General features: G+C 31.3%; 1 protein-coding gene across 4 annotated transcripts; it reads right to left on the bottom strand.

Moving 5' to 3' along the window:
- Window positions 1-2187: 2187 nt before the first annotated feature.
- Window positions 2188-23129, bottom strand: LOC143075464 (fructosamine-3-kinase-like). Of its 4 annotated transcripts, none has more exons than XM_076250876.1 (9): window positions 22939-23047; window positions 22131-22298; window positions 10301-10384; window positions 9523-9623; window positions 6753-6912; window positions 6561-6611; window positions 5994-6135; window positions 3195-3369; window positions 2188-2484 (listed from the first exon to the last, which is right to left on the bottom strand). In XM_076250876.1, the coding sequence occupies exons 2-9, from the start codon at window positions 22284-22286 to the stop codon at window positions 2409-2411; spliced, it is 945 nt and encodes a 314-aa protein (XP_076106991.1). In that variant the 5' UTR covers window positions 22287-22298; window positions 22939-23047; the 3' UTR covers window positions 2188-2408. The 4 variants fall into 4 exon arrangements, with proteins under 4 accessions (XP_076106991.1, XP_076106992.1, XP_076106993.1 ...); XM_076250877.1 differs by having other exon boundaries at window positions 22971-23047; XM_076250878.1 differs by lacking the exon at window positions 22939-23047 and adding an exon at window positions 22682-22766.
- Between the last annotated feature and the right edge of the window lie 1189 nt (window positions 23130-24318).

Genomic DNA, 24318 nt, shown 5'->3' with positions numbered 1-24318 from the left:
CACAATCACCAGCTTTCACTGTGAAAAATGAAATTTTAAGTGACCCATCTTATGTAAATTGTAAGATTCTCTTTTTTTTAAGTTTTTTTTTCTGGAAACCTTGTGTTTTATTAGAATACCCTTAATGTATAACCCTATAATATTGTCATTGTTATTTTAATTGTTAAATGCTAGTAACAACGGAAGTGGGTCAAAGTACACAAATTTTGCATTTTTGTTTATTTTGACTTTATAGAGAGTTCATCATAAAAGGGTCAGATTACCTCCCTTTGAAAGTACTTTGCCTGATATAGTATTTTTTTGGCTAATGTGGTGTAAAGCATAAAACATCAACCCTTGAAAGTAATTATTGTAAGTGTATTTTGATGGGCATACAGCAAACTATGAATTTGTCTGGATATCTCTTTCCAAAAGCAAAATTGAAGAAATAAGCACATAAAAGAGGTTTTTAGCTGCCATCCTTTGTATGCTATTGAGAAGACATTGGATTATGTTCTTTGTGACAATGTATACAGTAGAATAACAACTAAATTCATGAAGGGATAACTAATTTCTAATGTTACTTAGTCTGCTTCAATCTGTTGAAGAGCTGTTTAAAATATAAATGTTTAAAGAAAAATTTCACAGGTGAAATTTGTTGATTGCCAGAAGCTCTACATTAGATTTAACTGACTAGTTGCAAGAAAATTAATTAGTCCCTGTTGAAGTTTGGATGTTATTTTAATATGTTAAGTTGTAGACAGCTGCACAGGAATTGTTTTAAGAGAATAAATAGAAAAGATGGTGATGTTTGGAATGTATATTTTTTCCATAATATTTTCATACTCTGTGATATTATAGATTTCTGATTCTCATGTCATCAATAAAATGGATGTGGGAAAAAAATATATATTTGTTTTTATTTAATTGAACTAATGGAACTAGAACAAACCTTCGGGTCTGTGACTGAATTAAAGTACCCACACCATATTTTATCCCGTACTTTTAGTATTGGTATTGAAACCTAATATTTATGAATATCAGCAGGCTGTTAGTTTTTCACAGTTTTCAATTCCGGGGCCTTTTATAGCTATGAGGTATGCTTTGCTCATTGTTGAAGGCCGTACAGTGACCTATAGTTGTTTAATGTCTATGTCATTTTTGGTCTCTTGTGGATAGTATTCTCATTGGGAATCATACCACATTTTCTTTTTTAATATTGCATAATCAAGTGTTCAAATTTTACTTAACGTGGTGTGAAAGATATCTGAGGGATATTCAAACTCATAGATCGAAACATACTGAAAACACCATGGCCCAAAAAAGAAAAAGACAGACAAACAATAATTCACAAGTTACAACATAGAAAACTAAAGATTTAGCAACATGAACCTCACCAAAAATGGGATGTGATCTCAGGTGCTCCAGAAGGGTAAGCAGATCCTGCTCCACAAGTGTCACTTATGTTTCTCACTTTATTAGAAACCCGGTAAATAGTTTAATTCTGTAGGTCACATTCATGAAAAAGAACAGGATTGTAGTCAGGACATAAGAAACATATCCGATATTTTCTGTGAAACAGATATTCAATAACAGGCAACCATCACGTGATGGCATCCATAAAATTTACGAAGTGATGATTGTAACTTCACCATTTGGAACTTTTGGTTTAATAGCTTCCTTGATTAAAGAAATTACAAACATCAATCATGTCACATTTATTTTAATGTAAAAAATACAATTGCATATAAATATAATTAAAACAATATGAAGCTAAATAGTTTAACAGTTAATAACAATGTTTCAGATATATATAAAAACAAAAAAAGCTAATTTCATAAAGCTATAAAAAGAATAATTTTACACTGTGTTAATTGAAATTAATTCTTCTAAGTAAATACAATAATTTACATGTTTATTGAAAACAAGCCACAATTTTGGGAAACCATGATATATATCATATATCAATTAGTTGGTACATGTATTGGCTTTGAACTAGCTCTCAGATAGTAGATTGGTACCATTTGAGTATGTTCTTATTTAAGTTGTTACACCACTGTCCCAGATAAGGGGAGAGTTAAGCTCTAACAAACATGTTTAACCCTGCAATATTCTTGACCTGCCTATTCTAACTATTGATATGTCTCATGGTAAGCATTTGCTTCTGGTTAGAGCTGATATTTGCTAACCCAAATTAGTATAAATAAATAAAACAATAAACTTCAAGTGGTACAAATTTCAAATGTAAAAGATCATCAGTTTAAATGCAGATATAAAATCATCTTATTTGATATTCAACATATATATCTCATCTCAATATTTTTGAATCTATCACACTTGTAGAGCCAGCTTATTTTGCATAACAAATTTAAAAAAAAAGCACCTATGGCAAGCTTAATGTAATAAGTTGATGGCTTTTCACCACTGATTCAGGGGTAAACATATTGAAGCACTGTTCTTAATGTTGATAAGCTGGATCCTTCATAACCACTTCCAAAATGGTTCCTGAAACAAAAATAAATAGAATTTACCACTATCTATTTTAGTTTGTTAAAGAAAAAAAAAAATGCAAATTAGACTTTCAAGAATAATAACTCCTATACAGATTTTATTGAAAATTGGTCCATGTTGACTTAATTATACATTTTAATTGCTTTTTCTTTTTACAATTTCTCTTTATCTTGCATATAAAATAATATTTCCTGCCAAAAATCATTAAATCTAGTCTTTCAGATATGTTTCCAAACATGAGAGTTAAAACTATTTATCATACTTCACGTTCAAATGCCAGATTTTGATTGGCTAATATGAGGGAGATAATTTACTCAATCAGATGCTAAGCAAGAGACAATTTTTTAAACCTCTCATGCAGACCAATCAAAAAATGATAATTTTATGGACAATAAATGGAATTTAAATTAAGAATTTAAGGCAATGTTCTACGTTTTGGCTTAGATTTTATTATTTGACTAAAAATTAAAAAAAAAATAACACGACTTGCTTCACTTTTGTTGATTTTTCAAATACCCATAACATTGTTATGTACATGACGTCAAAGAAAATACTTCAAGATAAAATTCCACTGCTTGCCGCAGTTGACAATGTTTTCTCGTGGTTAAAATCAGCTCTATCACCCTCTCAGCTATGTGTTATTTATATAATGTTTTGTATACCCAATATATATATTTAGTTCAATTCTGATAACTTAAACTTACCAATGATTTAAATAATGGAACAATTTGTACAGATCAACTCTCTTTCTAAATCCTTCTGCTTGGGGGATTAACTTGTGATAACTGTCAAAGAAGGATGAACTAAAACCTCCAAACATCTTTGATATAGACAAATCAAATTCTGAATGACCATAATAACTGGCTGGATCAAAGATTACTACAAAATAAAAAGATTAATAAAGAGACAAACATATGTTTGGATGTCTTATTGATTAATATTCTTTGCTTTAAATCAAGTGGCAAATATTTCATGCATGTTTCATAACAAGTCTCCTATGGACAATTTCTGTTAAATTGTTATGTCCTCACAATAATGCTTGAATTATATGTTCAAAGTCCTTGAGATTATCATCAAACTACTCAGTGAGGCATCAGTAAAATTTAATACATCAATGAATCATGAAAACAATGTCAAGGAGAGCAGAAGATACAGATCTTGACAGTCGGAGTATTTAATTCCCATCAGGTTTTTTTATATCTAGGCCTAAATTAAAATATTGTTTGTTTGCCCTTTTCCGACCCTATGTTTTGAAACAGGGTAGGTTACAGGTAGGTAAAATATTTTATTTTTTTCCCCCAAAAAATAACTTGGCTCGGTATATTATTTGTCATGGGTAGGCAGGTAGGTAAAATATTTTATTTTATAGATACAAAATCTGCATAATGTCATTTTTTTATCCGTTTGTTTTTGCAAATAAGTTTTCCGCTGGGACTATTAGTTTTGAAAAAAAAATATATAAGAGATAAATTTGTACTGGTAAGATAATGTCCGGGCAGACATAAATTACTAGTAGAAAAAGTCCCTAGAGTGTTACAAATTTCGTGTGTGCCTTTTTCTCCAATAAAAATGCTATAAGACTTAAAACTCAATTGTCACGTATTTTGCATCACATTTATAAATGATCTGTATGGAAAACTTGGCGATTTTACTGCCAGATATTCTCCACTTTACAGGGTTTTGTCACTTTTGGTTCATGTCAGATATAAATAATTTAGCGGCATCGTTAACATAATCATTCTGATATGCGGATCACAAAAGGCCATCCCTACATAGAATACAACGTCCGTTTACAAATTAGTTTGTACACACGTAAATACTTTTGTATCAAACGAACTTTTTTGTAAATGAACCCTGCTCTTTAAGTTTAAAGGTACAGAGTAACGTACTTCATATCATGATTTCAGAAAGCGTTCAACATCGATTTCAAACAAATGCTTTGAAACTTCAAATGCAAGTGTTCATGTCAAACGCTCAGGTGATACCAAACGGACTGGACCTTATACGTAAAGATAAAACCCGAGGATTCCGGTAAAAAAGTTTTGAGCGGGAAATACAAATATAAGATTTTTGGTAGGAACGAAAAAATAAAATAAAATAAAATCTTGCTGGTAAATACAAATAAAAGATTTTCAGGCGGAACGAATTGATAGGGTCGGGTCTCACTAATTAGCGACAACAAGCGTCAAGAAGCGACAACAAGCGTCAACAAGCGACAAGAAGCGACAACAAGAATTATTTTAGCGACAACAAGCGACAAGAAGACTATTTAGCGACAAGAAAACATTTTTTTTTTATTAGATTATTAGAAATTTGTATTTAATGTTTTTTTTTAAATATATGAGCAGATATGTCTAATTAAAATGTTTTATTATATATATATATTGATAGACCGTCGAAGAAATGAAACATTTGTGAGGAAGAAAGAGATTGTGAACATTCACATTTCAATTTTCTTTTCCTCCTGTTCAGTTGATTTCAGTTCTTTGTATTTTACAATTTGTGTCAATATTTTCAGGACAATGATGCACAAATAATTCATTTTGCGAGCTTAATATATATTGCACGAACAGAGTTTTAAAAAACAAGTTATAAGATAAATAATATGCTCTAAAACACAAAGAAAGTAATCTCATAATACAATAATTAAACGTAATACTGGCTGTTATTCATAATAGATGATAAAATATTATGTAAATAATGTTTCATTTTTTTCTATCAATTTTAACTTTCTTGTCGCTAAAATTATTTTCTTTTGCATATTCTTTTAATATTTATTGCAATAATTAATTTTAATTAAAAAAAAATGTTTTCTTGTCGCTAAATAGTTTCTTGTCGCTTGTTGTCGCTAAAATAATTCTTGTTGTCGCTTCTTGTCGCTTGTTGACGCTTGTTGTCGCTAAAATTCTTGTTGTCGCTAATTAGTGAGACCGATAGGGTCGGTCGGTAAAGGGCAAACAAACAATATTTTAATTTAAGCCCTATTATGGTTTTCAAGATATTAGACATTAACCAGCATTTTACCTCAGGGAAAAAGAATAACTAAACAGTTTATTTTTTAATTTTAAGTATAAAGTAGGCCATCGTTTTTCTCTTTTCAATTGTTTTTCATTTGTAATGCTGGTGCTGTTTTGTTTTAGCTTACTGAACAGTTGGGGTGTTCTCATTGTTGAAGGTCATACAATGACATTTAGTTGCTTACATCCTTGTACTTGTGTTCATTTTAATATTGCCATTTTTCTTTTTTAAAAGTAAGAAGTTTTTTTTAGAATATCAGTCAATTTGTAAAAAGAAAACTTTGAGTTAATAACAAAATATCATCACAATTATATTAAAAGAGGGATGAAAGATACCAAAGGGACAGTCAAACTCATAAATCTAAAACAAACTGACAACACCATGGCTAAAAATGAAAAAGACAAACAGAAAAACAATAGTACACATGACACAATATAGAAAACTAAAGAATAAACAACACAAACCCCTGATTTCTAAATACTAACCTGGTTCTGTAGATGTTTCTCCTACATTTCCTCCCCACAGATCACCATGTAATAATGCTGGTTTTATTTCCAATCCTTCAAAAAAATTGGGTAGTTTGGGTACTAGCTGTGACCACAGTTCTCTGGCTTCTTTATTTCTATACTGAAACAAACATATAAATATATAAGTAAAACGAATGTGTTCATTGTACAGGCTGACACTATAGGCATGCCCCACTTACATCATCATTTTCTATGTTTCTCAAGACTTAAATTAAATGAGGCATGATTGCAGATGGCTGTTTGATGTCCAGTGGCCAATTCAATACAGCTTCAGGACTATGAAATATTAATGTGATATAATGTACCAAATTTTTTACAATGTTCTGAATTTAAAATATTGTGAACTTAGTATTTTTTTTATATGCATTTAACTGAAATGACACTTTCCGGGGTATGCAAATAACAAATGTTCTTTTACATTAAATGAATAGGAAATAAGCTACTAATTATATATAAGCGATATGTTATCAAATTGAGAAAACTGTAGTATACTCATGATACTATTATACTATTATCTTTACTTACATTCTTATTCAACAATTCCATTTGTAAATCTATCTTCCTTGCATATAACTCCTGGGAAATAAAAATAAAAATCATGATAATGTTACTCATGGATTCAATGCTTGGACTTTAAAATTGATAATCTAACTATCTCGATTAGATAAATCTGATAATTCACTGGTCTCAATGTAAGAATCTATTATTAATACTTACTAGCCATGTATCTTTCCAAGTATTGTCTTGTTTCAAAAAGCCACAACATGTATCTGTATAAAATCCAAATTTATCAACATATTTATAGTAGTGACTTCGACCAACAAATTTCTCCTCATTTTTTGCTTTTTCTGCCAATTCTGCATTCAGTAAATGTAACCTTAAAATAAAACATTATCCCTGTACATCGAAATCAACTTTTTATATTTATAATACATTGTACTACAATCAGTATCACTGTCTGTGAAAAACAGAAAGCATTATGTGTATATTTAAAAAAAGATCAGAATTGATTCTGCAGAACCATAGGACTAGCATGTGACCACTGCTGTATAAAAATGTTAACTGCAAAAATTCAAGTCCTTTTATCAGTTAAGTAGCCCTCGTTTAGTTATTGTTATTCATTTAGGTTTTTGCTCATACTGCATCATGTGTTTTGTAATGCACTCCTATATTTGCAACTTCACGTCTTGGGGTGCAGAATTTTCATGCTGTGTTGACGAACGATTGGTAGCGTTTGGCTGTTTGATCAGGTTGTTGTCTCTTTGACACATTACCTGTTTCCATTCTCAGTATTATTTCAATGTTATTTTCATTGTCTCCCTTTGTTTATTTGTTTTGAGGTGCATGTCCCATAGTTGTCTTATTAAGATTTTTTTTTCGTTATAAGTCTACCACATTTAATGTTACCGGTAGTTTTCATATTTTTCTAGCTAGTTTGACATTTTTTATGACCATTATTCCAACAGTTTATTTGTTATCTTCATTTCCAAAATCTCACTGTAAAAATTCTGTTCCATTGCCAAAAGATGGAGAATTTTGCAAACTTTTCCATTTAAACCAGGGTGATCACATAGATCCAGCATGGCTTAATAAAAAAAAAAGATGCCAAAGAGCACTGCAATTCAAAACCCACTCTGTGAATGGATTTGAAAACCAATTAGATCCTTGTAGATTGGTGGTATTCCCAAGTCAAAGTGAACTGCAGTTCTTTAGCAGTTAGTTAGCATTCACAGTTCCCACTTGACAGCAGTTATTTGGCAGTTTATTAGCATTCACAGTTACCAAATATAAGGCAATGATTAATTTGCATAAAGGCATTCCTATAGCATTCCATAGCTGTTTCTTAGCAGTTTATTTAGCCTTCACAGTTCTTTGGCAGTTATTTTTAACGAAAAATTTAAATGAGATCTGAATATTCATGAGAACTGCTATAATAACAGCTATCAAATAATGAATATTCATGAGAACTGCTATAATAACAGCTGTCAATAATGAATATTCATGCCAACTGCTAAGTTTTACATCCTAATATGGTTTTATAAACTGTTAATAACTGCTGTGGAATGCTATCAGATCTGCCAAAAGTTGCAATAGTAATACAAAGGCGACACATGAATACTGGTAATCAATATACAGTGTACAAGATATGAAAGCAAAAATTATTAAAATTCTAATATTTTACTGTAAGTCTTATGTGAAATTTCAAAAAGTTGTACTTAAACTTATATTTGTAATTAGAGCAGTAACTATACAATCTAATAACAGACTTAATTTTAAGGAAATGTAAAAAAAAAAAAGAGTAGCACTTACTTTAGCTGGTCTTAGACCCTTTATTAATTATATAAGTGGCTGTAATGATATAGTAACAATTAAAAATGCACTTTAATTATCAAAACTTTTAAAAAAGCAACTTATTTAAGAGCTATTGACTAAGTGATTTTCAAATAAGAAGTTATTTCATTGTTATCATTATTTTATTACCAAACATGCCAAATGTACTGTTTTTATTCTATTAAATGTGGACCAAAAGTCAACAGTGATATCCTCTTTCTCTTTTGAAATTTTAAACAAATAAATTCTTGATACATGTAATATATATTATGTTTCTTTTTTCTGAAACAAACTAAAGTAAAATTATATATTATAAATTAATTTCATTAAATTGATTGTTTGGACAATTTTAACCAATCAGCTATTTGCAGTATAGGTTTACCTATGAATTCCCTCCCCCTTTTTTCAACTCTCGAATATGATTAGATTTGTTTTTTTAACAAAATAATAGATTAAAATAATCATATCTATTTTTTTCAAATAACATCTTGAACTGTAAGTATATTATATATATGCTAGTATTCTAATACAATCCTGTCAACATCAGATATTCTATTTAAGTAAACAACTATCCCCCCTTTTTGTGGGCTTTCTGTATGATTTCTGTTTCCCCCAACAAAGTTATGTCAGAATATACACAAGCATTAACTGTAACTTTCAACTTACTGTACTGCAGGTGTGTAAAAGTATTCAATTCATCCAAAATTAAGCTTATAAATGACAAAAATACAGTTTTTCACTAGCAAGTATTTCCACACAACATGGAGCCAAAATGCACATTTGAAAATGATCAAATTATCTTCAAATAAATGTTTAACTTCAAGCTGAAAACATAGCCAGATCCAAGCATTTTTATAACAAAGATTAATAGGTCAACTGCTATCAAACTGCTGTCATAACTGTTGTCCTGACTGCTAAGAGGAATGCTAAGATGAATGCTAAGACGAATGCTAAGTCGAATGCTAAGATGAATGCTAAGACGAATGCTAAGCCGAATGCTAAGAAATGGTGAAATGTGGCAGTTTTTCAAACTGCTATTAGATTGAATGCTTAGAACAGTAAAGGACTGCTAAAAATATTAAGAACTGGCAAATAACAGCTAAAAAACAGCTAACAATAGCAGTTCAGTTTGACTTGGGAAATTAATAAAATATACCTGGCTAATTGTTCACCCAGTTTAGCTGAATATTTTGACATTCCATGAATTTCTAAACATTCCATAAGAAATGCAGCTCCACCACTAGGTAAATCAATCACCTGTAATCAGTATGTGTTGATTTTCTATAAACTGCATAAATGTTTGTGGGAAAGATACAAAAAAAGAAATAATGCATTATCAATGTTTGATAAGGGGGAGGGTTGAGATCTCACAAACATGTTTAACCCTGCCGCATTTTTGCGCCTGTCCCAAGTCAGGAGCCTCTGGCCTTTGTTAGTCTTGTATTATTTTAATTTTAGTTTCTTGTGTACAATTTGGAAATTAGTATGGCGTTCATTATTACTGAACTAGTATATATTTGTTTAGGGGCCAGTTGAAGGACGCCTCCGGGTGCAGGAATTTCTCGCTACATTGAAGACCTGTTGGTGACCTTCTGCTGTTGTTTTTTTCTATGGTCGGGTTGTTGTCTCTTTGGCACATTCCCCATTTCCATTCTCAATTTTATTGAATTTATTTTCCTTATTCAATTATTAAATTATGGACATTTTCTAAAGCAAGTTACTTGAATTTCTGTATGACACAGAAAGATGTTTTGACCTTTTGATTCCAATAAAATTGAAAACTTTCAATAAAAGGAGTTACTGCACGTATGACTTATAAACCCTCATATAAACCCAAAGTGATTACTACAAAGTATCCATTGAAGGTCATTGTGATACTCATTTACTTAAACCTTGATACATAATTGTTTAAATATACTGTCAATAAATATTACTTTGATTGGCTTTGGCACTCTGACAACATCCATTGCATGTAGAACATCTAAACTTATTAACTCTCCATCAAACATGGCTCTTGCCTACAAGATAAAAAGTCAAATTAGGGAGCATAAAAAATAGATTTTCCAACTATTTCTTTATTTCTTTTTCATGGATCTAAGTTTCAACTTTTTTTTGGCCTGATTTTTTTTTTTCATTTTGGATTTATGAGAAAAAAGACTTTTTTTATACTTATATTACAGTAGATTTCAGTCAGTATGTAGCTAATGGTAATATCTTTGGTTAGCTTGCTTGTTAGCTGAACCGTGAAGTCATTGTAAGGTAAGGTATACTACCCTCCTTTTAAAGTAGCTTAGTCCTACAGAGAGATATATTTTTTATCTGTTGGGCTAGTCTACTATTAAAGGAAGGAAGTTTACCTTACCTAACAATGACTTCACGGTTCAGCTAACAAGCAAGCTAACCAAAGATATTACCATTAGCTACATACTGACTGAAATCTGCTGTAAAAGTTTTTAGTAACAAAGTTTAGTTCCTATGACATACATTGTAACTTTCCTAATCTGACACACTGGTGGACCAGAAAAAAAAATTCAGATTAAGCAGGGTGTCAGAATACTCAGGTTTGTTCTAAAAGGATAGGTATATTTTGGGACCATAAAAATGTGTCGGTTAAAGAAGGATGTTAGAATACTCAGGTGTCGGATTAGGCAGGTTACACTGTATATACCATAACTGATGGTACAATAACTAGACAGTTAGGCCAACTAAAATTAATTAGTAGATTTTCATCCAAAGTTTTGAAAAAATGGGGCGGGTGGGAGGATTTTATTTTTTAAATTTTATTCAATTTGAAACCTTCTTGTGGCGTGAACTTCATATATATGCAAGTGTTATAATTACAAAATTTAGCTTATACCATGTAAATGTTTAAACGTGTATAAAGAATCATACATAATTCTTGAATAAACATCTCTGATTTGCAACGCGGACTGTTCTACATGCAATTGCTACTTTAGAAACATATTTTCAGCAAACAGTAAAACCATGGAGAAATTCTCTATTCATTTTACTACCAACTCCAAATTTATTTTGCTCTCTAAGCGATGGTTTGTAGTCCCCATAAACTTATGCAAATGCAATGGTATGCAGCACAAGTATTATGAATGAAATGAACACTCAAACAAGTGTTGCCAGGAATAGTAAAGTTGGCGCTTTTAAGATTCTCAAGTTTTGCAAGAAGTGACGCATATATAATTACATTATAAATGGTATTTTGTGTTTTTAAACAAAAACAATAGCCATAGGTAAATCTAAGGGTTTTCTAGTACACAATGTGTATGTTTGCCGACTTTTTGAACTCTTTTTTTTCTACCAATTTGTTCCACAATTCTTGCACTTTGGAAATCATTCACAGCCCAAATTTGCTTACACAAAGTCAATGTATTATTAAATAAATCCACAATTTTCTGATGAAAGAAATTTCCAATTTGTGACATACTGCAATTTGCGTTTGACACAGCGTATTTAATACTCGTAACCCGATTTTTCATGCCCTTCTGGTAATCTTTCTATATTCTCCGTAGACGAAACTGTCATCATTGAGCAGCAGATTTTGTCAACATATTCGTTTTAAAGTACTCGAAACAAGAAATATGAAAACCGAAATTTTCTAAACAGGAAGTTCGAATGAAATGAAATTATTGACGGTTACCGGTGTCATATGGTATTTTGAACCCCCAAAAAATTGAACCCGGGGTCAAATTACCATGCGGTAAAATGACCCCGGGGTCATTATACCGCATGGTATTTTGACCCCGGGGTCATTTTTCACATATGGTATTTTGAACCCCCTTGCGGTATATTGAACCCCCCTGTTTTTGATAAATAATATTGCAGATAATTTAATTTACAAATTATTGGCTATAATTTTTTTTAATTTGAGGTCTATGGTAGGGGGTTCAATATACCGCAGGGGGGTCAAAATACCATGGCTAAGTAAAATTTTCAAAATATATTTTCCAGCATATTTAATACATACAAACTACTTATTGGGGTATTAAAACTATGTTAAGGAGTTAGAATAGCTAGAATTTTTGAAAATCAAGGTCTATAGTAGGGGGTTCAATATACCGCAGGGGGTCAAAATACCATGGCTAAGTAAAATTTTCAAAATATCTTTTCCAGCATATTAAATACATACAAACTACGTATTGGAGTATAATAACTATGTAAAGAAGCTAGAATAGATTGAGTTTTTGAAATTCAAGGTCTATAGTAGGGGGTTCAATATACTGCAGGGGGGTCAAAATACCATGGCAAAGTAAAATTTTCAAAATATCTTTTCCAGCATATCTAATACATACAAACTACTTATTGGATTATTATAACTACATTAAGGAGTTAGAATAGCTGGAATTTTTGAAATTCAAGGTCTATAGTAGGGTGTTCAATATACCGCAGGGGGGTCAAAATACCATGGCTAAGTAAAATTTTCAAAATATATTTTCCAGCATATTTAATACATACAAACTACTTATTGGGGTATTAAAACTATGTTAAGGAGTTAGAATAGCTAGAATTTTTGAAAATCAAGGTCTAATTAGTAGGGGGTTCAATATACCGCAGGGGGGTCAAAATACCATGGCAAAGTAAAATTTTTAAAATATCTTTTCCAGCATATCTAATACATACAAACTACTTATTGGAGTATTATAACTATGTTAAGGAGCTAGAATAGATTGAATTTTTGAAATTCAAGGTCTATAGTAGGGGGTTCAATATACTGCAGGGGGGTCAAAATACCATGGCTAAGTAAAATTTTCAAAATATATTTTCCAGCATATCTAATACATACAAACTACTTATTGGATTATTATAACTATGTAAAGGAGTTAGAATAGATTGAATTTTTGAAATTCAAGGTCTATAGTAGGGGGTTCAATATACCGCAGGGGGGTCAAAATACCATGTCAAAGTAAAATTTTCAAAATATATTTTCCAGCATATTTAATACATACAAACTACTTATTGGGTTATTATAACTATGTTAAGGAGTTAGAATAGCTAGAATTTTTGAAATTCAAGGTCTATAGTTGGGGGTTCAATATACCGCAGAGGGGTCGAAATACCATGGCAAAGTAAAATTTTCAAAATATCTTTTCCAGCATATCTAATACATACAAACTACTAATTGGAGTATTATAACTATATTAAGGAGTTAGAATAGCTAGAATTTTTGAAATTCAAGGTCTATAGTAGGGGGTTCAATATACCGCAGGGGGGTCAAAATACCATGGCTCAGTAAAATTTGGAAAATATCTTTTCCAGCATATTTAATACATACAAACTACTTATTTGGGTACAATAACTAGGTTAAGGAGCTAGAATAGATTGAATTTTTGAAATTCAAGGTCTATAGTAGGGGGTTCAATATACCGCAGGGGGGTCAAAATACCATGGCAAAGTAAAATTTTCAAAATATTTTTTTCAGCATATTTAATAGATACAAACTACTTATTTGGGTACTATAACTAGGTTAAGGAGCTAGAATAGATTGAATTTTTGAAATTCAAGGTCTATAGTAGGGGGTTCATTATACCGCAGGGGGTCAAAATACCATGGCAAAGTAAAATTTTTAAAATATCTTTTCCAGCATATCTAATACATACAAACTACTTATTGGAGTATTATAACTATGTTAAGGAGCTAGAATAGATTGAATTTTTGAAATTCAAGGTCTATAGTAGGGGGTTCAATATACCGCAGGGGGGTCAAAATACCATGGCTAAGTAAAATTTTCAAAATATATTTTCCAGCATATCTAATACATACAAACTACTTATTGGATTATTATAACTATGTAAAGGAGTTAGAATAGATTGAATTTTTGAAATTCAAGGTCTATAGTAGGGGGTTCAATATACCGCAGGGGGGTCAAAATACCATGTCAAAGTAAAATTTTCAAAATATATTTTCCAGCATATTTAATACATACAAACTACTTATTGGAGTATTATAACTTTGTTAAGGAGTTAGAATAGCTAGAATTTTTGAAATTCAAGGTCTATAGTAGGGGGTTCAATATACCGCAGAGGGGTCGAAATACCATGGCAAAGTAAAATTTTCAAAATATCTTTTCCAGCATATCTAATACATACAAACTACTAATTGGAGTATTATAACTATATTAAGGAGTTAGAATAGCTAGAATTTTTGAAATTCAAGGTCTATAGTAGGGGGTTCAATATACCACAGGGGGGTCAAAATACCATGGCTAAGTAAAATTTGGAAAATATCTTTTCCAGCATATTTAATACATACAAACTACTTATTTGGGTACAATAACTAGGTTAAGGAGCTAGAATAGATTGAATTTTTGAAATTCAAGGTCTATAGTAGGGGGTTTAATATACCGCAGGGGGGGTCAAAATACCATGGCAAAGTAAAATTTTCAAAATATCTTTTCCAGCATATTTAATAGATACAAACTACTTATTTGGGTACTATAACTAGGTTAAGGAGCTAGAATAGATTGAATTTTTGAAATTCAAGGTCTATAGTAGGGGGTTCATTATACCGCAGGGGGTCAAAATACCATGGCAAAGTAAAATTTTTAAAATATCTTTTCCAGCATATCTAATACATACAAACTACTTATTGGAGTATTATAACTATGTTAAGGAGCTAGAATAGATAGAATTTTTGAAATTCAAGGTCTATAGTAGGGGGTTCAATATACCGCAGGGGGGTCAAAATACCATGGCTAAGTAAAATTTTCAAAATATATTTTCCAGCATATCTAATACATACAAACTACTTATTGGATTATTATAACTATGTAAAGGAGTTAGAATAGATTGAATTTTTGAAATTCAAGGTCTATAGTAGGGGGTTCAATATACCGCAGGGGGGTCAAAATACCATGTCAAAGTAAAATTTTCAAAATATCTTTTCCAGCATATTTAATACATACAAACTACTTATTGGGTTATTATAACTATGTTAAGGAGTTAGAATAGCTAGAATTTTTGAAATTCAAGGTCTATAGTAGGGGGTTCAATATACCGCAGAGGGGTCGAAATACCATGGCAAATTAAAATTTTCAAAATATCTTTTCCAGCATATCTAATACATACAAACTACTAATTGGAGTATTATAACTATATTAAGGAGTTAGAATAGCTAGAATTTTTGAAATTCAAGGTCTATAGTAGGGGGTTCAATATACTGCAGGGGGGTCAAAATACCATGGCTAAGTAAAATTTGGAAAATATCTTTTCCAGCATATTTAATACATACAAACTACTTATTTGGGTACAATAACTAGGTTAAGGAGCTAGAATAAATTGAATTTTTGAAATTCAAGGTCTATAGTAGGGGGTTCAATATACCGCAGGGGGGTCAAAATACCATGGCAAAGTAAAATTTTCAAAATATCTTTTCCAGCATATTTAATAGATACAAACTACTTATTTGGGTACTATAACTAGGTTAAGGAGCTAGAATAGATTGAATTTTTGAAATTCAAGGTCTATAGTAGGGGGTTCATTATACCGCAGGGGGTCAAAATACCATGGCAAAGTAAAATTTTTAAAATATCTTTTCCAGCATATCTAATACATACAAACTACTTATTGGAGTATTATAACTATGTTAAGGAGCTAGAATAGATTGAATTTTTGAAATTCAAGGTCTATAGTAGGGGGTTCAATATACCGCAGGGGGGTCAAAATACCATGGCTAAGTAAAATTTTCAAAATATATTTTCCAGCATATCTAATACATACAAACTACTTATTGGATTATTATAACTATGTAAAGGAGTTAGAATAGATTGAATGTTTGAAATTCAAGGTCTATAGTAGGGGGTTCAATATACCGCAGGGGGGTCAAAATACCATGTCAAAGTAAAATTTTCAAAATATATTTTCCAGCATATTTAATACATACAAACTACTTATTGGGTTATTATAACTATGTTAAGGAGTTAGAATAGCTAGAATTTTTGAAATTCAAGGTCTATAGTAGGGGGTTCAATATAGTGCAGAGGGGTCGAAATACCATGGCAAAGTAAAATTTTCAAAATATCTTTTCCAGCATATCTAATACATACAAACTACTAATTGGAGTATTATAACTATATTAAGGAGTTAGAATAGCTAGTATTTTTGAAATTCAAGGTCTATAGTAGGGGGTTCAATATACCGCAGGGGGGTCAAAATACCATGGCTAAGTAAAATTTGGAAAATATCTTTTCCAGCATATTTAATACATACAAACTACTTATTTGGGTACAATAACTAGGTTAAGGAGCTAGAATAGATTGAATTTTTGAAATTCAAGGTCTATAGTAGGGGGTTCAATATACCGCAGGGGGGTCAAAATACCTTGGCAAAGTAAAATTTTCAAAATATCTTTTCCAGCATATCTAATACATACAAACTACTTAGTGGATTATTATAACTATGTTAAGGAGCTAGAATAGATTGAATTTTTGAAATTCAAGGTCTATAGTAGGGGGTTCAATATACCGCAGGGGGGTCAAAATACCATGGCTTAGTAAAATTTTCAAAATATCTTTTCCAGCATATTTAATACATACAAACTACTTATTGGGTTATTATAACTATGTTAAGGAGTTAGAATAGCTAGAATTTTTGAAATTCAAGGTCTATAGTAGGGGGTTCAATATACCGCAGAGGGGTCAAAATACCATGGCAAAGTAAAATTTTCAAAATATCTTTTCCAGCATAATTAATACATACAAACTACTAATTGGAGTATTATAACTATGTTAAGGAGTTAGAATAGCTAGAATTTTTGAAATTCAAGGTCTATAGTAGGGGGTTCAATATACCACAGGGGGGTCAAAATACCATGGCTTAGTAAAATTTTCAAAATATCTTTTCCAGTATGTTAAATACATACAAACTACTTATTGGAGTATTATAACTATGTTAAGGAGTTAGAATTAGCTAGAATATCTGAAATTCAAGGTCTATTGTAGGGGTTCAATATACCGCAGGGGGTCAAAATAAGATGGCAAGGTAAAATTTTCAAAATTTCTTTTCAGACATGTTTAATACATACAAACCCCCTACCATAGACCTTCAATTTTAAAAATTCCAGCTATTCTTAATGCACAACATAGTAATTGAACTCCAATAAGTAGTTTGTATGTATTAAATATGCTGGAAAAGATATTTTGAAAATTTTACTTAGCCATGGTATTTTGACCCCCTGCGGTATATTGAACCCCCTACCAAAAACCTTGAATTTCAAAAATTCTAGCTATTCTAACTCCTTAACATAGTTATAATATTTCAATTAGTAGTTTGTATGGAGTTAACATACTGGAAAAGATATTTTGAAAATTTTACTTAGCCATGGTATTTTGACCCCCCTGCGGTATACTGAACCCCCTACTCAAGACCTTGAATTTCAAAAATTCAATCTTTTCTAACTCCTTAACATAGTTATAATACTCCAATAAGTAGTTTGTATGTATTTATCATACTGGAAAAGATATTTTGAAAATTTTACTTAGCCATGGTATTTTGACCCCCCTGCGGTATATTGAACCCCCTACTCAAGACCTTGAATTTCAAAAATTCAATCTATTCTAACTCCTTAACATAGTTACAATATTTCAATTAGTAGTTTGTATGTATTTAACATACTGGAAAAGATATTTTAAAATTTTACTTAGCCATGGTATTTTGCCCCCCTCGGTATATTGAACCCCCTACTCAAGACCTTGAATTTCAAAAATTCAATCTTTTCTAACTCCTTAACATAGTTATAATACTCCAATAAGTAGTTTGTATGTATTTAACATACTGGAAAAGATATTTTGAAAATTTTTCTTAGCCATGGTATTTTGACCCCCCTGCGGTATATTGAACCCCCTACTATAGACCTTGAATTTCAAAAATTCAATCTATTCTAACTCCTTAACATAGTTATAATACTCCAATAAGTAGTTTGTATGTATTTAACATACTGGAAAAGATATTTTGAAAATTTACTTAGCCATGGTATTTTGACCCCCCTGCGGTATATTGAACCCCCTACTCAAGACCTTGAATTTGAAAAATTCAATCTATTCTGACTCCTTAACATAGTAACACTATTTCAATTAGTAGTTTGTATGTATTTAACATACTGGAAAAGATATTTTAAAATTTTACTTAGCCATGGTATTTTGCCCCCCTGCGGTATATTGAACCCCCTACTATAGACCTTTAATTTAAAAAATGCAATCTATTCTAACTCCTTAACATAGTTATAATACTCCAATAAGTAGTTTGTATGTATTAAACATACTGGAAAAGATATTTTGAAAATTTTACTTAGCCATGGTATTTTGACCCCCTGCGGTATATTGAACCCCCTACTCAAGACCTTGAATTTCAAAAATTCTAGCTATTCTAACTCCTTAACATAGTTGCAATACTCCAATAAGTAGTTTGTATGAATTAAACATACTGGAAAAGATATTTTGAAAATTTCACTTCGCCATGGTATTTTGACCCCCCTGCGGTATATTGAACCCCCTACTCAAGACCTTGAATTTCAAAAATTCAATCTATTCTAACTCCTTTACATAGTTATAATACTCCAATAAGTAGTTTGTATGTATTTAACATACTGGAAAAGATATTTTGAAAATTTTACTTAGCCATGGTATTTTGACCCCCCTGCGGTATATTGAACCCCCTACCATAGACCTTGAATTTCAAAAATTCTAGCTATTCTAACTCCTTATCATAGTTATAATACCCAAATAAATAGTTTGTATGTATTAAACATACTGGAAAAGATATTTTGAAAATTTTACTTAGCCAAAGTATTTTGACCCCCCTGCGGTATATTGAACCCCCTACTATAGACCATGAATTTCACAAAAATTTAATCTATTCTAGCTCCTCAACATAGTTATAATACTCCAATAAGTAGTTTATGTGTATTAGAAATGCTGGAAAAGATATTTTGAAAATTTTACTTTGCCATGGTATTTTGACCCCCCTGCGGTATATTGAACCCCCTACTATAGACCTTGAATTTCAAAAACTCAATCTATTCTAGCTTCTTTACATAGTTATTATACTCCAATACGTAGTTTGTATGTATTAAATATGCTGGAAAAGATATTTTTAAAATTTTACTTTGCCATGGTTTTGACCCCCCTGCGGTATATTGAACCCCCTACTCAAGACCTTGAATTTCAAAAATTCAATCTATTCTAACTCCTTTACATAGTTATAATACTCCAATAAGTAGTTTGTATGTATTTAACATACTGGAAAAGATATTTTGAAAATTTTACTTAGCCATGGTATTTTGACCCCCCTGCGGTATATTGAACCCCCTACTATAGACCTTGAATTTCAAAAATTCTAGCTATTCTAACTCCTTAACATAGTTATAATACCCAAATAAATAGTTTGTATGTATTAAACATACTGGAAAAGATATTTTGAAAATTTTACTTAGCCATGGTATTTTGACCCCCCTGGGGTATATTGAACCCCCTACTATAGACCATGAATTTCACAAAAATTTAATCTATTCTAGCTCCTCAACATAGTTATAATACTCCAATAAGTAGTTTGTGTGTATTAGAAATGCTGGAAAAGATATTTTGAAAATTTTACTTTGCCATGGTATTTTGACCCCCCTGCGGTATATTGAACCCCCTACTATAGACCTTGAATTTCAAAAACTCAATCTATTCTAGCTTCTTTACATAGTTATTATACTCCAATACGTAGTTTGTATGTATTAAATATGCTGGAAAAGATATTTTTAAAATTTTACTTTGCCATGGTTTTGACCCCCCTGCGGTATATTGAACCCCCTACTCAAGACCTTGAATTTCAAAAATTCAATCTATTCTAACTCCTTTACATAGTTATAATACTCCAATAAGTAGTTTGTATGTATTTAACATACTGGAAAAGATATTTTGAAAATTTTACTTAGCCATGGTATTTTGACCCCCCTGCGGTATATTGAACCCCCTACTATAGACCTTGAATTTCAAAAATTCTAGCTATTCTAACTCCTTAACATAGTTATAATACCCAAATAAATAGTTTGTATGTATTAAACATACTGGAAAAGATATTTTGAAAATTTTACTTAGCCATGGTATTTTGACCCCCCTGGGGTATATTGAACCCCCTACTATAGACCATGAATTTCACAAAAATTTAATCTATTCTAGCTCCTCAACATAGTTATAATACTCCAATAAGTAGTTTGTGTGTATTAGAAATGCTGGAAAAGATATTTTGAAAATTTTACTTTGCCATGGTATTTTGACCCCCCTGCGGTACATTGAACCCCCTACTATAGACCTTGAATTTCAAAAACTCAATCTATTCTAGCTTCTTTACATAGTTATTATACTCCAATACGTAGTTTGTATGTATTAAATATGCTGGAAAAGATATTTTGAAAATTTTACTTTGCCATGGTATTTTGACCCCCCTGCGGTATATTGAACCCCCTACTATATATAGACCTTAAATTAAAAAAATTCTAGCTATTCTAACTCCTTAACATAGTTATAATACCCCAATAAGTAGTTTGTATGTATTAAATATGCTGGAAAAGATATTTTGAAAATTTTACTTAGCCATGGTATTTTGACCCCCCTGCAGTATATTGAACCCCCTACTGAAGACCTTGAATTTCAAAAATTCAATCTATTTTAACTCCTTGACATAGTTATAATACTCCAAATAGTAGTTTGAATGTATTTACCATGCTGGAAAAGATGTTTCGAAAATTTTACTTTGCCATGGCATGTTATTTTGACCCCCCTACCATGGTATATTGAGCCCCCTACTATACATCTAAAGACCTTTAATGCTAAAATATCTAGCTCCTTTCCATATTTATTATACTCCAATAAGAAGTTTGTATTTATTTTAGTAGCTTGAAAAGATGTTTTGAAAATTTTACTTTTTAGATTAACTGAGCCATGGTAATTTGACCCCCTCCCCCTTTTTTTACCATGGAGAATCAAAACTTAAGTCTACCATTCTATATAAATATTACAAATTTCAAAAAATTAAAGTGTCCAAGCTACATGGTCTAGTTATAATGCTTTCAGAAGTTTTTTGATTGAAATTTTGTTGGTTAAGACTTCAGAGCACTTATACCAAGCAAATATTTTTCTTTTAACCAATCATTGAAAATTGACCTCCCCTTCTTGTATTAATGATTTTTAATATTTGATTAGCTTTTATATAATGTTAAATGTTTTATTAATCATCTAGAATTAAAAAAACAGGGGGGTTCAATTTACCATGGGGGTTCAATTTTCCATACAGGGGGGGTTCAATTTACCATGGGGGGGTTCAATTTACCATAGCGGTATTTTGACCCCGGGGTCATTTTACCATGGGGTTCAAAATACCATATGACACCGGTACAAAATGAACAAAATCCGGAAATCGTAAATTTTGCAAAATAAAAAAAATCGGGGTGGGACGATTTAAGAGGGCATGGAGGGGCGGGCGGGGATGAAAATTTATCAATTAATTTTAATTGGCCTTATCTAATTAGCAGATAAAGTAGATGCATGATGTAATAAAAATTATATTTCGTGATGTAACGAAATTTGTATTTGAATTCCTATTAATACAATTCATTGATGGTTGGTAGGAAAATAGTACACAACAGTTGTATCCAATAGACATGTGATAAACTGGCGTTAAAGAAGATAGTATTTTTTATCATAATAATGCACAGGATCTATATCACATAATAATGATAATAATAGCTAGGAATTCAAAATTTCAAATAAGTTACCTCTGACTTTTTATTTATTTTAACAAATATCCTGTCTCCATTATCTGTTGTTATGGTAACTGCTTCATTAATACATCCACCACCATGACTGCCCTGGATATTTACTTTGGTTTGTAGTTCTTGTTCTATAACCCCCTTAAGTTCTTTGTCAGACATAACAGTTCAGATCTGTAAATATACAATAGCGGTTTTAATTTACAGTTCAAGTTGATGACAGTTCAATTCATAAACTTATCGAGTTAGTTAGACTGAGTAAAATAAACATTTAAGATTGCTATATAGTATTTCTAATACTTCATCGTCAACTACCTTACGAAAACACATAAGTAAACCTGAAGCTAGATATATATATATACTAACGAACAAACAAACAGGTGGATGGACTAACAGAGAAGAAAGCCAAGTCAGGATGGAGTCGACCCTCTAGCTACTATACTGTCATGACTGTAGACAGGGCTTATATGTACAAGTTCAAACCATTCAATATTTCAGTGTATTTACATGACAAATTCAGATAGTAAGAAACCAAGGATTTGTATCTTACTAATTACCTAAGAAAGAACACAGGTTTCAGAAATTAATAAGCTACTGGCATTGAAAACAGAGAAAACTGTCCAACTCATTTACTTTGAGACAATTAAAATGGACTCCCTGCTGTTATTCAGCTCTTCTCGTAGCAGACAGTTAAACAGCCTGTTGCAAGTTTATGTGAAAACAGTTTATCTGAAATAGACATATAAATTAATCTGTTAATATAAACAGATAAACAGTGATAAATTGAAATTGACTCAATTCAATTGCAAATCACCAATGTTGTGGATGTGTTCTAGTAGTGTATACTTCTTAATCTGTTGATTGCTTTTAGTTTTATGTAGCACAAGTGACATATTAACCTTGCATCCTACAATGACAATGTTGTTGATTGTTTTGGGGCCTAATCTGAAAACAGCTGTTAAATCAATGATAAATCCAAAAAGAACCGAAAACCAAAATAGCGGGAAATATGTAATTTTAACGCAGTATCGGATATTCTTTCCGGGTAAAAGTTAAAAGTTTTAAGTCGGCAATTAAATCGTACGAACTTTTTTTTTAAAGTGGAATAGGAGGTTGGGGGTAGAGAGGGGCGTTATGCACATACGATTAGTGATTAACCCTCTTGCTGCCGGAGGGACACATATGTCCAAACCGGCAGTGCCGGAGGGACACATATGTCCATGGATAAATTTATGCAAGCTTCTTATCAATGCTGTATCTCTTTCAATTAAAATACAGAAGAATAAACAGGGTTATGTTTTTCTCCAATTGGTCCCAAATGTAATGGTCATTTTGTCGTGACGTCATATATCGAATGACGTCGTTGTTTGGCATGTTACGTCACAGACGTTGAGCTGTCGTATTTTCCGGCATATGAAATGCCAATCTCCGGCGCAGAGCTCACATCCGTTCCGTACTTACTACGTATCACTACACTAAATATGTCATTGTATTGTAGTGTACTAAGTATACGGAAAGGAAACGAGCGCTGTACGGAGATTGATGAAATGCAACCTTGAAAAACGGTCGGCAGCAAGAGGGTTAATGTTTCATTGGTCAACTGAAAAATGTCAAATTATATTTGGACACGAAAAATTAAATTAACATGTTTGTCATAAAAAACTTGACGGTGTCTCAAAATCAGTCATTTCTATTTTATGAATGACCATTAAAAATGTATTTAAATCATATGAATACAAATACGATATTTTTTTCTGCTTTTTAAAAATCATTTATGAATTGACTATGGTGTTCTCATGCTCTTTGTTGTAAGTTTTTTTTATTTGAGGATTAAAGTTGGTATCATACAATGTCATATGTAGTCACTATGTCATGTATGTAGAATACAGAAATTAAAATAAAACAACATTGATTGAAGAAATTCTTGTTCTTGTAAATACAAATAATGTATAGGCCTATTCATACATATGTGGTTTGTTTTTACTCGAACTTGACAAAATGCATGTTTGTCTTTAGAAAATCTACACCACCTTTAATTAAGCCATAAAAATATGAATAATCGATGGCTTAATCACGATGACATAATGCGTCCAGGTTTTCAAAGATAATCTACAAGTGAATACGAGAGTTGGGGCATTTGTTATTAGCGTCAATTTTAGAGATATCTCCTTTTTTTTTCTTCATTTGAACAGAA

The sequence above is a fragment of the Mytilus galloprovincialis genome, chromosome 5 (assembly GCF_965363235.1).
Source record: "Mytilus galloprovincialis chromosome 5, xbMytGall1.hap1.1, whole genome shotgun sequence".
Classification (NCBI taxonomy): domain Eukaryota; kingdom Metazoa; phylum Mollusca; class Bivalvia; order Mytilida; family Mytilidae; genus Mytilus; species Mytilus galloprovincialis.
Note: the sequence above shows the minus strand (reverse complement) of the source record. Positions and strands in the feature narration are given on the sequence as shown.